Source organism: Echiichthys vipera (assembly GCF_963691815.1).
Source record: "Echiichthys vipera genome assembly, chromosome: 5".
Classification (NCBI taxonomy): domain Eukaryota; kingdom Metazoa; phylum Chordata; class Actinopteri; order Perciformes; family Trachinidae; genus Echiichthys; species Echiichthys vipera.
The window spans coordinates 26,690,053-26,704,547 of record NC_139830.1 but is presented as its reverse complement, the minus strand read 5'-3'; the positions used below and the strand labels follow the sequence as shown (position 1 = coordinate 26,704,547).

At 40.8% G+C, this 14,495-nt stretch overlaps 4 protein-coding genes across 4 annotated transcripts; all 4 read right to left on the bottom strand.

Annotated features, from left to right (window-relative positions):
• Positions 1 to 482: 482 nt before the first annotated feature.
• LOC310947010 (claudin-4-like) lies at positions 483 to 4,306 on the bottom strand (the record flags this gene model as incomplete). Its single annotated transcript, XM_083913627.1, has 2 exons — positions 483 to 1,124; positions 4,214 to 4,306. The coding sequence occupies 2 exons, from the start codon at positions 4,304 to 4,306 to the stop codon at positions 483 to 485; spliced, it is 735 nt and encodes a 244-aa protein (XP_083769753.1).
• A 3,431-nt stretch (positions 4,307 to 7,737) lies between these two features.
• On the bottom strand, positions 7,738 to 8,963 carry LOC310947012 (claudin-4-like). The gene has a single exon (XM_083913629.1). The coding sequence runs from the start codon at positions 8,856 to 8,858 to the stop codon at positions 8,226 to 8,228; it is 633 nt and encodes a 210-aa protein (XP_083769755.1). The 5' UTR covers positions 8,859 to 8,963; the 3' UTR covers positions 7,738 to 8,225.
• Positions 8,964 to 9,762: 799 nt separating this feature from the next.
• Positions 9,763 to 11,069, bottom strand: cldnf (claudin f). The gene has a single exon (XM_083913624.1). It carries the CDS (start codon positions 10,978 to 10,980, stop codon positions 10,237 to 10,239), a length of 744 nt encoding a protein of 247 aa, XP_083769750.1. The 5' UTR covers positions 10,981 to 11,069; the 3' UTR covers positions 9,763 to 10,236.
• A 1,518-nt stretch (positions 11,070 to 12,587) lies between these two features.
• LOC310947011 (claudin-4-like) lies at positions 12,588 to 14,033 on the bottom strand. Its single transcript, XM_083913628.1, has one exon. The coding sequence runs from the start codon at positions 14,016 to 14,018 to the stop codon at positions 13,383 to 13,385; it is 636 nt and encodes a 211-aa protein (XP_083769754.1). The 5' UTR covers positions 14,019 to 14,033; the 3' UTR covers positions 12,588 to 13,382.
• Between the last annotated feature and the right edge of the window lie 462 nt (positions 14,034 to 14,495).

The following is a 14,495-nucleotide window of genomic DNA, read 5'->3' as shown; positions in this document are numbered from 1 at the left end:
ATGTTGTTTCTCCACACCAGTTAGTTGGACCAGTCCCAGCCTGGTGAGATGCGTACATGAACTGATGAAGCCTCTTGGATGAGAGGTGAAACGTCTTCCTAGACAAATTACCAAGTCCAGTTGTTTTTGACTGAAATTGCTTTGAGGATAAATGAATATAATACTAAGAAAATACATTTTTTAAGATCTGTGAAATGTAATTTCAAATAAATTCAGCATTTCCTGAAATATTTTTAAAGCCTGTAACAGTCAACAATAATTAATCTTCTGATCAGGAATAAACCTTCATATATGTAGCTGAATAGTGTCGGCCTATGCTATCGTTTTTAACGTTGGTCTTAGTGGTGGGACTGGATAGAGCCTGATATTTTCTGAAGTGGTACGTCATGTACAAAGTTTGAGAACCACAGCCTTATATCACACAGTCCAATACATTTATCCAGAAGTGGTAACTTGTTTATGATGTGTGTTGGGCTCTCAGTTCACACATAGTTCTTGATGGCGTAGCTGCTGTGTGTGGGTGTTCTGGCCAGTGTGTACCCACCGGAGGGGAATCTGGCCCTCTGTGGCGGGCAGCTTGTGCACAGAATGGCTCCCCCACACAACAGCAGCCCAGATGTCACAAAGCCTATATATATGGCTGCTCCGAGCTCCCTCTTCAGCACCTCAGGGACGCGTGGGTTGTGGAAGTCATTGATGATGGAGTTGGCCGTCCAGGAAACGGCAACTACAGTGGTGAGGGCGGCCAGACAGAAGATAGCTCCCGAGCTCAGCACCACCCGAGCCTTGATCCTTGGGTGGCTCAGGCAGTTGGTGCAGCGTGCTCCCAGGAGGAAGATGAGGAATCCTAAACATCCCAGCACCAGACTGATGCAGATGAGTCCGCGGGCCGCCTGGAGGTCTGGTGCAAGGTCCAGCAGGGCATCATAGAGCTTACACTGCAGCTGACCTGTGTACTCACTGACGCAGGTCATCCACAGGCCTTCCCAGAACACCTGCATGACCACCAGATGGGTGCCAATGAATGCAGTCACTTTCCACATGGGCAGAGCGCAGATCAGGATGGTCCCAGCAACGCCTATCATGGACAGGCTGATGCCCAGCTCCTCCACTGCCATGGGACTCTCTCACACCCTGGGAAACACAGAGCGGGGGGAGGGACAAGACATGATAACTTTTATTCAGAATGGACACATGTAATCTTATCCTGACATTCAGCATGCAGGTGTAAAATAGAGATCCGTTCAGAAAGTACCATATTTTGCTTTGTGATAAGTTTCAGTAATGCACATTAATGTGTCCTTCTGCACCAGGTCAACATAATGTTCATGTATGGCTTTTTATTTCAACCTACAACTACGAATTGTGTAAGATACATGAGGTATGATAAAAAAAAAAAGCTGGACACAAGCTACATTTTGTCATTGTGCATATGAACTGTATTCACTGTTATTATATGTGATAACAGCAAAGAGGTTTTTCCAGTAAACCGTGTTCCTGTAACTCAGGGCTGCCCAACCTGGTTCCTGGAGGGCCACTGTCCTGCATGTTTTAGGTTTCTCTCTGCTCTAACGCACCTGAAACTAATGGTTTGCTTGTTATCAAGCAGCTGAAGTTTGTCGCAGGTTTGAAAATCTTTAGACTCAGGTGTGTTAGGGTAGGGAGAAACCTAAAACATGCAGGACAGTGGCCCTCCAGGAGCAGGGTTGGGCAGCCCTGCTGTAACTTATGCCATTGGTTCAAAATGTAGAGATTTTCTAGCAATGGAGACAAATGGCCACTAGGTTGCAGTGTGCCACAAAGACAAACACAGTGACACGGATCGGGTCATATGTTGTTGATGACGGGAGGTCAGGAATCTGAGTTTTGGACATCCCAAAATGGGATGTTTGTTATCTAAAAAGAATGATTTATTCTGCGAATACGGATAGTTGCTGACATGAACGTACGACTGAAGTGTATTTGTATAGTCAATGTCAAAACAACTTTTTAAAAATCAGAATGTTTATGTGGTGTCGGCAAAATGGAGGCAGGTCAGAATCACCTTTCATTTGCAAGAGAATTTTCCCAATATTCTTTTACAGTGCTTTTAGATTTAAAAAAAAGGTTTCAGATTATAAAAATCTATTTAATTTGTTCAATTTTTTACTTTTTATCTATGTATGCATTATTATTTGTATGTTTCTATGTTCTAAATAGTCACACGCACCACAATTAGTAGTACCATTGTTATGTTCTATACATGATGACTATGATTTATGTTGGTAAGTTGGAGTCCCTCGATGAGGTCCCTGGGGATATTCATTCCCAATGAAATGGGAGAAACTTGTACTTTTATAGAACTGTAAAAAAAGATATAATGTTGTAAAGGGACAGTAATGTCTAACAAACAGGAAAACACCCTTTACTAACGGCTTTATCAGTTTTATCTGTGCATTTAATGTAAGTATCAATCTTTCTTTTTATTTAAGGAATCTTAAAAATTATTATCTCATCGTATCATTGTCTAATCTTTGTGTCGTATGTTTTATGTGATAAACATGTGATGTGATGACAGTGAGTTGTTAAGGTATTCCCCTAACACAATAAAATATTTAAAGCCAGAATGAACTGAACTATTGCAAACGTTACCATTACACTAACACCTGAGAGGTCTTGTTGGATATTTCCCTTATATTAAAGTGAGTGATCTGAAGAATGAGTGTAGATCTTATTGATACTTTTCATCTATTTGCATTCCATTGCTATGCTCAGAATACAGAAAGTCACTGTGGAGAAAAACCTGAAAGTAAAGGAAATCTCAGTGGAGAATTTCAGACACTTCCTGTCCCATGAGTAATTTGACGCTGTTGTATTTTCACTTGATCTGCAGAAAACACAACCCTCCCATCCTTTTGGTGGGTGGGAATGGGAGTGAACAACATCAACATTTCAAATCAAAACCATCTTTAAAACCAAATATTTGAGATTCTCAGGGGAAGAATTAAAATGACCTGTTGTGTCTTTGATTAACAACCTTTTAATTACTTGAATCCATTTTCTCCCCTGCAGCAAACGTTGACGGTGATCAGTGAAACTTTAGAAAGCAGGTCGTGCTTGACTGAACTGATCAGCCCACAGGTTTACAAGTCCCTGAGTCACCACGTTTGTTCCCTGGATAGTGATCTTTGGTAAGTACCTGACATACAGGTTTGCTGCGTTTGGTTTCAATCACCACAGGTGCATTTTTTTAAAATTATAGACAGGAAGCAAGAGAGAAACAACCCTTACAACAAAGGTCATTTATTGTGAAATAAATACAGAATAGAAATAGAATCATAAATATCAAAGGACAAAAAGGTGCACAGTGCAGTTGCTAATTAATTTTCCCAACTAAAACTTAACACTTTCCCAAACGTATAAAACAGAATTTCTATAATTATTACCCCTATATTAATGTTAAGTACCAAGAGTAACATCAGTATTCAAAACAATCTCGGACAGAGAGCATCTTCAAACACCTAAAGTACTATTCTCTTACATGGACAAAGTGCATATTTCCTTCATTGTGGGTTGTCTGTGTGTATGCCCCTTTTCAAGTGTCCTTTACTTCTTGAAGACAAAAACATCAACCAGACTTCTCTTTGTCCCTTTAGAAATCTCAAATATAAGTTTTGTTCGGTGTAAAAGATCCGACTGAATCATCTTTGCTGTATCCTCCAGGCTTGTTGAGTAGGTACTTCACAGATGGGGTCTCATCCTCTCTGTGGGGACAGTTGGCACACAGAAGCGCTCCTCCCAAGACCAGCAGTGCCCCGGCCCCCCAGCCGATGTAAAGAGCGGCCCCCAGCTCTCTTCTCTGGGCGTCTACTAGCACAGGGTTGTAGAAGTCTCTTATGATAATGCTGGCCGTCCATGAAACAGGGACAATGCAGAGGATTCCACTGAGGATGAGCAACACACCTGCTGCCACTGAAGCTCTTGCCTTGGCCCTCTCCTCTGGAATGAAGTTGGTGCACTTTCCGCCAGCGAAGGCTATGAGGAGTCCAGCGATGCCCAAGACGATGGAAACCACCATTAGAGCCCTGGCCCCCTGCAGGTCAGTACTCAGAGCCAGCATGGAGTCATACACCTTACACTGCATCTGACCTGTACTCTGGACCACGCAGCTCATCCAAATGCCCTCCCACATGACCTGGGATGTCACTATGTTGTTGCCAATGAAGGCAGAGACCCGCCACATGGGTGTGCCGCACACAATGATCACCCCAATCCACCCCAAAAGGGCCATGACGCATCCCGCCATCTGCATCCCCATGGAAGCCATCGTCTTCTCTCTCTGAGTGTCTCTGAGAGAATATTAGCAGCTGATCAAGTGTTTATGTTCATCTGAAGCAGAATGAGAATGAATAATGGGAGGCGTGAGAGCCTGTTAAGAACGCAACGGAGCCCTGCCAAAAAATACCAGCCATGCAGGATTCTTTGTGTGTAGGGACAATAAAGGTTAGGGATGGAGACGAGGGTCATGTTACGCAGGGTTTTGTTTGTACTCTCAACAAGGAAAGGGATGTATGTGACAGAAAATGCACCAACTTAAAAATGTAGGCAGGTTGAACGCAGAGCAGAGCGCAGGGAGAGTTTGAGAGACGGCACATACAGCAGTGTTGACAGAAGGGCCACACTGTGCAAACAGTGATTTGTCTCCACATGCATGTCTCTGTGTGCACACACCCATGGACATGAAATAAATCACTTCTATTTGTGAACGAACCAGTGTGCATACATTGAGAGGAAACACTTCTAAAACACTACAACAGTATGGAAATAGGGCATGTGATGTTTATACATCTAAGAAAATCTAAATCTAAAACTAAAATAATCCAAGTGTTTATTAACAATTACATTAAGCTAAGTTGAAAGCAAAATCTGAAACACATATTAATCATCTACGTAAACGTGTTTTGGAATTTGTCAACAGACAAATGCCCAAAAACATTGAAGCTGCTAATACAGACTAGGGTGAAAAGATACATATCGCAATATCGATATCGATTAGTTTATTGATATTTCACTTACAAATCGTTGTTCTTTGGATTTTCAGAGAACTAAAGAATTGAACAATGAACCTTCTAACTTGGTGCGTTGTTAAAAATATTATATGTTTACATTAAGAAATGACCCATCCAGTAGTTACATTAATGTACTTTGTTTTTACGTGACCACACTACAGCAGTGAACACAGTATTGAGTGACATTTACATTCAGATATCTTGAAGTCAGAGGTTTGTGGATCCCTTTGAAAAATGTCATGCCAATTTCCCTCGCAAAGATGTCATTTTGGAGCATCATTTAGCCCGCTCCCTGGCAAGCTAGCATGACATGGTTGGTACCTTTTGGATTCTTTAGGTTTTCCAGTTTCAGTGATAGCATATGATACACAATATTGATTTTCTTTTTTATGAATTGATTTTCAGATCATTTAAATGACAATCAATTTCTTTAAACCTACCCCTAACACTGTGGTCACAACAACAGTCAGCAGAGAACAAATGTTTTTACTTGATGATGTTTCTCTTAAAACCAGGCAAACCCATAAAATATGGCAGGATGTGGTAACTGTAGATTTTTTATTAAATAATTTCAACATGTTCAAACCATGAGCTGATTTCTGTAGCTGTATGTGAGTGGGTATTGTACACTTCTAAAATGTCATGTATTTCCCTTTTAGATGCTCACAACTACTAATAAGCATAAAGGCTTTTAAAAAGGTGAAAATAAAGTACATGTTCAGGTAGTCATTAGAAAAATACTTTCTCACTTCCCACTGACCGATACCCATTTCTTCAAACAACGCTTAGTTAGTGATGCATTTGTGTTCTGACATCATTGAGTTTGATCAACAGGTTTGGGTAGATGCTCTGTCTAATAGCAGAGTGAAACTTAGGAATGTGAAACCAGGTTAAATGTAGCAACACAACAGGGTGTGTTCACACCAGTGAAACACCTTGTCATGCTGGGCTGACATCACATTTTTAAGGAGATGGAACATAATAGAGGTAATGTCCTGGATGATATAGTTACACAAACCCTCATAATTAGCTGACAAAATACATTATTTGTAAATGCCTTTTGAACAACACGTTCCGTGTTTTTCTGGTCTGATGCTCTAATCAACGAGATGAAAACATTTCCAAAGCCGTTACAGATCACTTTTGAATAATGAATCAATTTTATAATGTCAGGGTTTGGTTTGTTTAGACACAAACATGACTCAGTTAGATTTGGGGGGAAATCATGGTTTTGGTTTAAATAACTACTTTGTTGCTAGAGAATCTTCATTCCATGGTCACGGATAAAAGAAACCAACGTTGACAAGAAATTGACAGCAGCCTTCCTCGTTAAAGTCACTTGACTTCCTCATAATTAACACACACACTAGAGGGCTTTATAATTTAAACATAAAAGCATGTCAATTTAGGGCATTTGCTGAAGGGATAGAGGAGTTAGATCGTTTTAATAATAAAAAAATATATTTATAATTTAAATATAACTAAAACTATACATTAAAGTGACTCAAACATATTATTAGCGAGATAATGTGGCCTATTTGTGGGGGAAACCCCACTTATGAAAGGCTTACTTGCCCATAGATAAGGTAACCATCCACAGATACAGTTATGGATTCACTGTGCCTTCCACATGTCTGTCTAACATTTAAACATAACGTATAAATACATGAATGTCAGTAATTATTTAAGTTGACTAGAATTGTATGTGTATAGGCTTATGGTCACCCTACAACATTGAAGACCCCTGCTCTACAGCACCTAATGGGTATTAAATCACCACTGAAAAGAGTCTCCAATAAATGCAGAATTTATTAATGTTTTAATGACATTTGCTAAAAACCACAGCACATGGATAGTAACTCATTTAGCCTTTCTTGTAATCAGAATCAGAGTAGAATGTACATTTGTGACCTCATATTTGAAGATTTATGTCATCAGTAGAAACTAATGTGCTTGGCCTCAGTGTCAGAGACTGAGTAGGGAAGTGAGAAAGTACTGAAAGCGGTTGTTGGTTTAGGTCTTTTCATGGGGTTTGTTGGCAATAAAAGAAATGCATACACAGCCTTATCCTTTAAAACTAAAAGTCAGCCCTCGAACCTCATAGCTGTCGTTGAATTTGATGTATGAATAATGGTGTTGTATGTGTAAGGCTCTTAACAGGTGTTGAAGCCGATACAGTGCAGCCAATTCTATGCAAAAGTTTTACTGGCACTCCACACTGTAGAACGGGTTGAACTAGTTTAACGTCTGCAATACTGCATACTGGGGAATGCTTTTGAATTCACCTTGTTGTTAAACTCTCTACTGCTTCATTAAACGTTCTAGTTTGTGACCTCTTTGAATTCTAAACCTTGACCACTTCCTGCATAAACAGTGTTTGTTACAGACACATGCACCTCATGAGAAGGCGGGTCATCCCTTCATTGAACAACCCTTCTGATGCAATCAAGCTGTAACAGTTGCTACTGTATCAGTATGGCATGACCAAAATTTAAAAATGTAATGCTTACAATCAATCACTGCTGACTGGCCTGATTTGAGTTTACAAAAGCAGAATGTCCTGCATTTTTATTTTCACTAAAAAAGTTCGCTGACCTATTTTGTTCTACAAATACATGCATTGCTCTGGACTGAATCTAAAAGCAAAATTTTAAATGTAAACAGCAAAAAAAAAAAACAAGAACTTTAGAAATAGGCGCACAAATTAATTTTAAGGTAAATGTTTTATTATAAATCAGTGGTGTCAGTAAACAAAAACAGAACTTTGATATTGCATTTTACAGTAAATACACAGAATAGCAAGGGTACTGTACACGTTTCCTTCTATCTTCTAGCTCTTGTTTACCATTAACCTCCTTCTAGCACAGCTTAGATTTACATTCAGGAAAAACATAGGTTTGATGCAAGCTTTGTATAGAATAGCTCTCATTCAGTCCAGTGGGCATGCTATTTCTTGCCAGTATAATAGTTTCACACCACATCTTCTGTAATGTTTCTCGCTCCTCAAGAAACACTCTCTTGCCTCCACCAAAGAAATCTGAATTCCTCAAAGAATCAGTTCTCACTGTGTCACTTTAAAAAGACAGAACTTGTGGTGCTCTCAGAAACTCACAATGGAGGAGGGTTACTCAACAATAGTAAAATAATAATAAAGTCTTTCTCAGGAAAATGGACCTCTCAGACATAGGCCCGGCTGGTAGCTGTGGACCTGGCACCGGAGTACTTGACTGGGTACTCTGGGCTGTCTTTGGCTGGGCAGGAGCTGCAGAGGAGGGCACCACCCAGGATGAGAAGCCCGGCTGTGCCCCAGCCGATGTAGAGTGCAGCCCCCAGCTCTCTCCTCTGGGCATTGGTCATGATGGGGTTGTAGAAATCCCTGATAATGGTGTTGGCGGACCAGCAGACAGGGACGAGGATGAGAACACCGGCACAAATGAAGACGATTCCAGCAGCAATGGCCACCTTGGCTTTAGCATTGGCATCCTCCACAAAGTTGGTGCATTTGCCTCCTACGATGCCCAAGATGACCCCAAAGGCAGCAACGATGATGGCGATGACCACAAGAGCTCTGGCAGCCTGAAGATCCTGGGGTAGAGCCAGCAGGGAATCATAGATCTTGCACTGCATCTGACCTGTACTCTGCGTCACACAGTTCATCCACAGGCCTTCCCAGATGACCTGCGCCGTCACAATGTTGGCTCCAATGAAGGCTGTGACCTTCCACATGGGCAGAGCGCACACAATGATGGTCCCCAGGAAGCCAATGATGCCGAGGGCAAAGCCCAGCATCTGTCGTCCCATTGACACCATGATGAGGTCTTGGTTGAGTCACTTGAACAGAAGCAGAAGAGTCGAAGTTTTCAGGAGCAGCTGTTGTTCAGCTTGTGTTGTAAAGTTGAATAAAGACTCCGGCACACTCCTTTTGGTTATAAGAATGTCTGTCTTGAAGGAGGAGTCAGAATGTACTTCCCTCTGACCTGAAACCAGTGCACTGAATGACTTCCCTGCCCAACCAGATTCTTCGTAGTATCTGGTATGTGGACAGGGAGTAGTTTCGATGAGATGAACATCAGTTTAACGACTATGTAAATGAGGATTGTAATGAGGCACTGTATACCCAATGGAAACAATGGTCTTCCAGTGACCAACCTTTGATTGGGCACGTTAGCGGAAGAGCAGGTCCAGTCACTTGTTTCGGGTTTGAAAAAAGCACCAACATGGGCAGAAGTATCACAGGATGACAGATGTAAGCGGAAGGAGTCTCCATTTATGGTTTCACTCATTATTTTTGTTTAATCATCGTCATATATTATTACATACTATTCTAGGAATTGATTGAGTTTTGTTTTCCAATCAGAATGACTGCAGTTACGTTGATCAATGTTGCAGTTGATTGGATCACAACCAAACCTCTTTTGTTACATATTGCCTTTTTTTTTTTATAGGGTATTACGTTTCTTTGTGTTTGAGGTTGTATTAGCTCCTCACAGTTTACAATGAAATGACAAGGTGATTAATATCAAATAAAATATTGGGTTTTTATAACGGTTGTAATTCTAATAGATTCATAGACAAATAATTATACTGACTTTTTAAATTTTATTTTTCTTGCGCATACACACAGAAGGGCTGTGGCCTTGTAAAATGTCAGAAATAATATTTCATAACATTGCATAAAATAGTAATATGTTGTAATAATGACTCCACAAACAGATAAGTTAATATAGTACAAACATTTTATTGAACATATTTTGAATCTCAAAAATAAAGTGGCATTTAGAGAAAACAAACATCACAAATCATCACTATTTACACAATCGGCTCTGTATGACAGGGAAATAAATATATCGACAGTGATTTTCTTATGAAAAGCATTGCAACTTTCAATGCACAAAACCATGTTGACACAATATTCATCTTATATCAAGACTTTATAAACTAGGAAGATTTCTACTAGGAGCACAAAATCAATCCAAATACGAAAAGGAACATTCTTTTTTAAGACAGATAATAATCACAGTGGTCACAGTGAATTCATTTTAAATCCCAACAATATATTGGAATACATACCATGTTTTAGAAAAAAAATGGTTATTTTGGTGCAATTTAACTTTCTAATGACATAATAAGTTCCTAAAGCCATCCTGGCAGAAATCTTTAGTCTCTTTCTGTCCTTTCAGTTCAGTTTTTAGAGGTATTGTCTCGCAGAGTATGCGGTTGGTGCTGCATACGGTTTGACAGGTACGTATGACCCAGTGCCTGTGTATGGTCTGCTGGATGGGGGAGCATACACAGGGCCATACGCTGCTGGGGCTGCATAAGGGTACACAGGTGCTGGTGGGTAGCCTGGGTATCCATACATGGGTTTTTGAGGAGGGCAGGATGTGGTTAAGATGATCCCACCAATCAGAAGAATCGCAGCAGAGGCCCAGCCGATGTAGATGGCGGCTCCGATTTCCCTCTTCTGTGTTTCAATGGTCAAGGGGTTCTGGAAGTCTGTGATGGTGATGGCTGCAGACCAGCAGACGGGGATCAGGACCAGGACGGCGGCAACAATGATGAGACAGCCACCTATGATCACCACGTTGGCGTTTGATGAAGCTTTCTTCAGACAACTGGTGCACTTGGCTCCAATGAAGGTGATCAAGAAGCCGATGAAGCCGAAAACGAGGGAGATGATGACCAGGGCTCGAGCGGCTTGCAGATCCCTGGACAGCTTCATAACAGACTCATTCAGCTTGCACTGCATTTGCCCGGTGCTCTGCATTACACAGTTCATCCACAGGCCATCCCACACGATCTGTCCTGTCACGATGTTGGCTCCAATGTACGACGTCACTCTCCACAGAGGGATCCCACAGGTCACTGACACCCCAACTAGACCTATAAAGCTTATGATCTGACCTGCCACTTCCTTTCCAATCCTCCCCATGGTGAAGAGGTTTTGTGTCCGGCAGGAGAGAATGAGAGCGTTTCAGTATACAGGTCTGCTCCTCTTTCAGAGTGACACAGCTCTCTCACCTCTTGTTTGTCAGAGAATGTACTGGAGGAGGGCTGTCTCGGCATCAGGTGAGTTCTTCTGGCCAAACGAGATTCCTGTTCCTAGAGCTAAAGGAGTGGCACCCCTTTTTTAAAACAATGCCTTGGTTTTGTTCTTGTAAAACACACTTTCATATGCGGATTTTCCTGCAGTAAGGATGGGGTTATTGGCTGGAGTTAAAGCCACCTAAGGACTTCAAAGGGCCTGAAACCAGCTCAGACTGTGAAAGATAACAAATGATTAAATCACGTCTCGTTGTGGTTTTCCCAACGGGATCTTTGCTGTATTCATTTAAAATCAGAGTAGCTGTAGGGCATCATAAGACAAAGTTGAAATCTCACATACAACTGATAAGAAAAAAGCTGATGAAATGGTCTTTTTACTATTAAGGTCATATTTTATTTTAATTTAAAAGTCTAAAGAGAATGCAATTCACTATTGTTCCTTCCAGATAAATTGCATAGAGACATTCATACTGTTGTGTTTTCTACCACATTGATGCCATTTTTGGTGAAAGGAAATGTTTTAACAAAATGGATGTTTTTGTCACTTAATGTTTGGTCAAATACGATGACATATTGCTTCTCTTAAGGTTAGATGTTTACATGTTTAGATTTGGTGCTATTTGCTGCATGTTTAATTCTGTTACTTTTAAACTTGAGGGAAACCTCAGTGTCCTACGAGTATAAATAAAGATTGATTGATTGTTCTTTGATTGACTCATCCTGTAGCTAGTATAACTGATGTTGAATTTATGTTGTACATCAGTCTGCCAGATGATGAAAGGCTTGAACAGCAAGCAGACCAAGGGTTAGGGTTAGGACAGAAACTCAGCCGCGAGCTGAGGAGATCTGTTCCAGCATTGATCTCACCTTGATGGAATGATGAGATACAGGAGCCCGTCATATCCGCTGACGCTGTCACTTTGCATTTAAAAACAAACAAACTCCTACTGGTAATACCAACTGTTGACGCTCCATCTTTCACACACCTTAACATGATACTGCATAAACAACCATTTCCACAATGTGATCCATTGATGAAACCAGAGGATTGTGGGTCCATTTAAAAGATTCAAAAACACAGAAATATTGGCAATTTTTTACTTTAGTGTGAACCAACTCATCTATGAATGATTTAAGTTATGAACCTGTTTTAGTAGAAAACCCTCAACGTTTAAAATGAACATGTTTACTTCTAGGCTTGACATTACATATGCTTGGAAACTTAAGGTACATTTTCATCACCAGAGGAAGAGCTCAAGCCATGAAGATCCTAGGTTGTTGAAGTTTGTGCTGATGGTGTAGGCTGGTCAGTACACCAGGGTGAGACCCAAAACAACTTAAAAATGTATTGTGTGAGGAGTAGAAACCAATAGAAACTACATCACAGCTGTGATCTTGGTTAATTCAAGTCCACTGCATTGCCTCAAAATCATCCCCTCTTCATAATACTACTGTATACTTCAAGATTCTTAGAATAAATAAACAGTTATCATCCAGTGAGTACATAGTTTATTTACAGAATATGACACAGAAATATAAATATGAAATTTGCAGGATGTGTGAAAAAGGACAACAGATACAAATGCATACATTTTTCTAAAGCTACAGAGTTTACTTGCAACTGACACACATTTTTTGTTAACAGGACAGATGTAGTCAATGCAAAACGTGTTTAAGTAGAAGTTATACATGAAAGACAGGAGCTGTTTTGCCTTTATTTGTAGAGTTGTTACCATCTGAATGCCAAAAAAGATAATTACACTGTTAAATCCTTACAATCATCTCATTAAATATTTACAAAGATTTATAACAATCATGGTTCAAATCTACTTACTCATCAACCAGATCCAAAACAACATGGATTATTTTTTTTAAAAGGCTCTTCCGTTTAGAAATTTTAGACAGACATAAACATGAGCCAAGTTCCTGTTTTGGTGTTAAGTAGACAGACTTCTTTCACCGCAAACATGTTGACTCATCATAGCAGAAAAAAGCACAATGGTAACATTTAGGTGGGCCAGTGAGCCAACATGCAAAATCCAAGTGGGATGCAGTCATTGTTTATGCTGTTAGTAACCCTGACTCTACAAGACAAAATGCCCAATGTGAGAAAGGTCACTTTAACACATACTAAACGCAAACGGAACTCAGGATTCAGCTCGTGGCAAGCTGTGATTTCATGCCATATTTACATAGCCAGTGAATATATATATATGCTTAAGTTTTATAGCAAATGATAATTTCTCTCATTACTGTGACCAAGAGTCCATGTAGGAAGTGCTGACCATCTTATACATATTCTCTTGATGTGGAGACTGACTTCACAGGTATGAATTTGGGTACGTAGTGGGGGTGTTCATGTTTGGGTGGGCAGTTCCAACACAGTAGCCCCCCTCCCATCAGCAGCAGTGCAGCAGCTGCCCAGCCGATATACAGCGCCGCTCCTAACTCGTACCTCTGGGCTGCGATCATCATAGGGTTGTAGAAGTTGCGGACGATGGTGTTAGCAGACCAGGAGACTGGAATGAGACAGAGCAACCCTGAGACGAGGAACAAAATGCCAGCCAGGATGCAAGCCTTCGACTTGGATCTCTCCTCCTCGATGCAGTTGGTGCATTTGCCACCAGCGATTGACAAAATCACTCCAAAGATTCCAGTCAAGATAGAGATGATGATCATGGCACGAGCGGCCTGCAGGTCCTGGGGCAGAGCCAGCATGGAGTCATACACCTTGCACTGCATCTGGCCTGTACTCTGCACCACACAGTTCATCCACATGCCCTGCCAGATGGTCTGCGCCGTGATGATGTTAGCTCCGACGAACGCAGTGACCTTCCACATGGGCAAGGCGCACACCACAATGACCATGAACCAGCCAATCAAAGACATCGCTATACCAACCATCTGAATCCCCTGAGAAACCATTCTGCCAGCTTTGCTCCTCAAATGCAAAAAGGAAGACAAGTGGAATGATGGGAGCTTGTATTTATAGGTTGTTGTGTGAGAAGAAGGGACACAGACATGAGGGTATGTGATACCAGAGTCCTCAGCTCCCATTGGCTAGTAAGAGTTTACACACAAACAGAGTCCCAGTGACTTTTAGTAGCGCTGACCTGGCAGAATCCAAAGCTTCAAGGTCAGATACAGACGAAAGAAAAGTGCTTCCTTATAATCAACCTTTTATACCCTAACTGTCAAAGATTTCAAAATAAAACATTTAGCTACAAGCACACACTGACAAATGAGGCTTTCTCTAAATTCACACCTTTATAAATCTTTAATCACAGCACATTACAGAAAAACACACTTTTTTCAGAAGTTGTTGAAAAACTTTCTTAAAGGGGTCCTATTATGCTCCTTAGTTTCTGTCATATATATCTTGTCGTGATGTCAATGTTCATG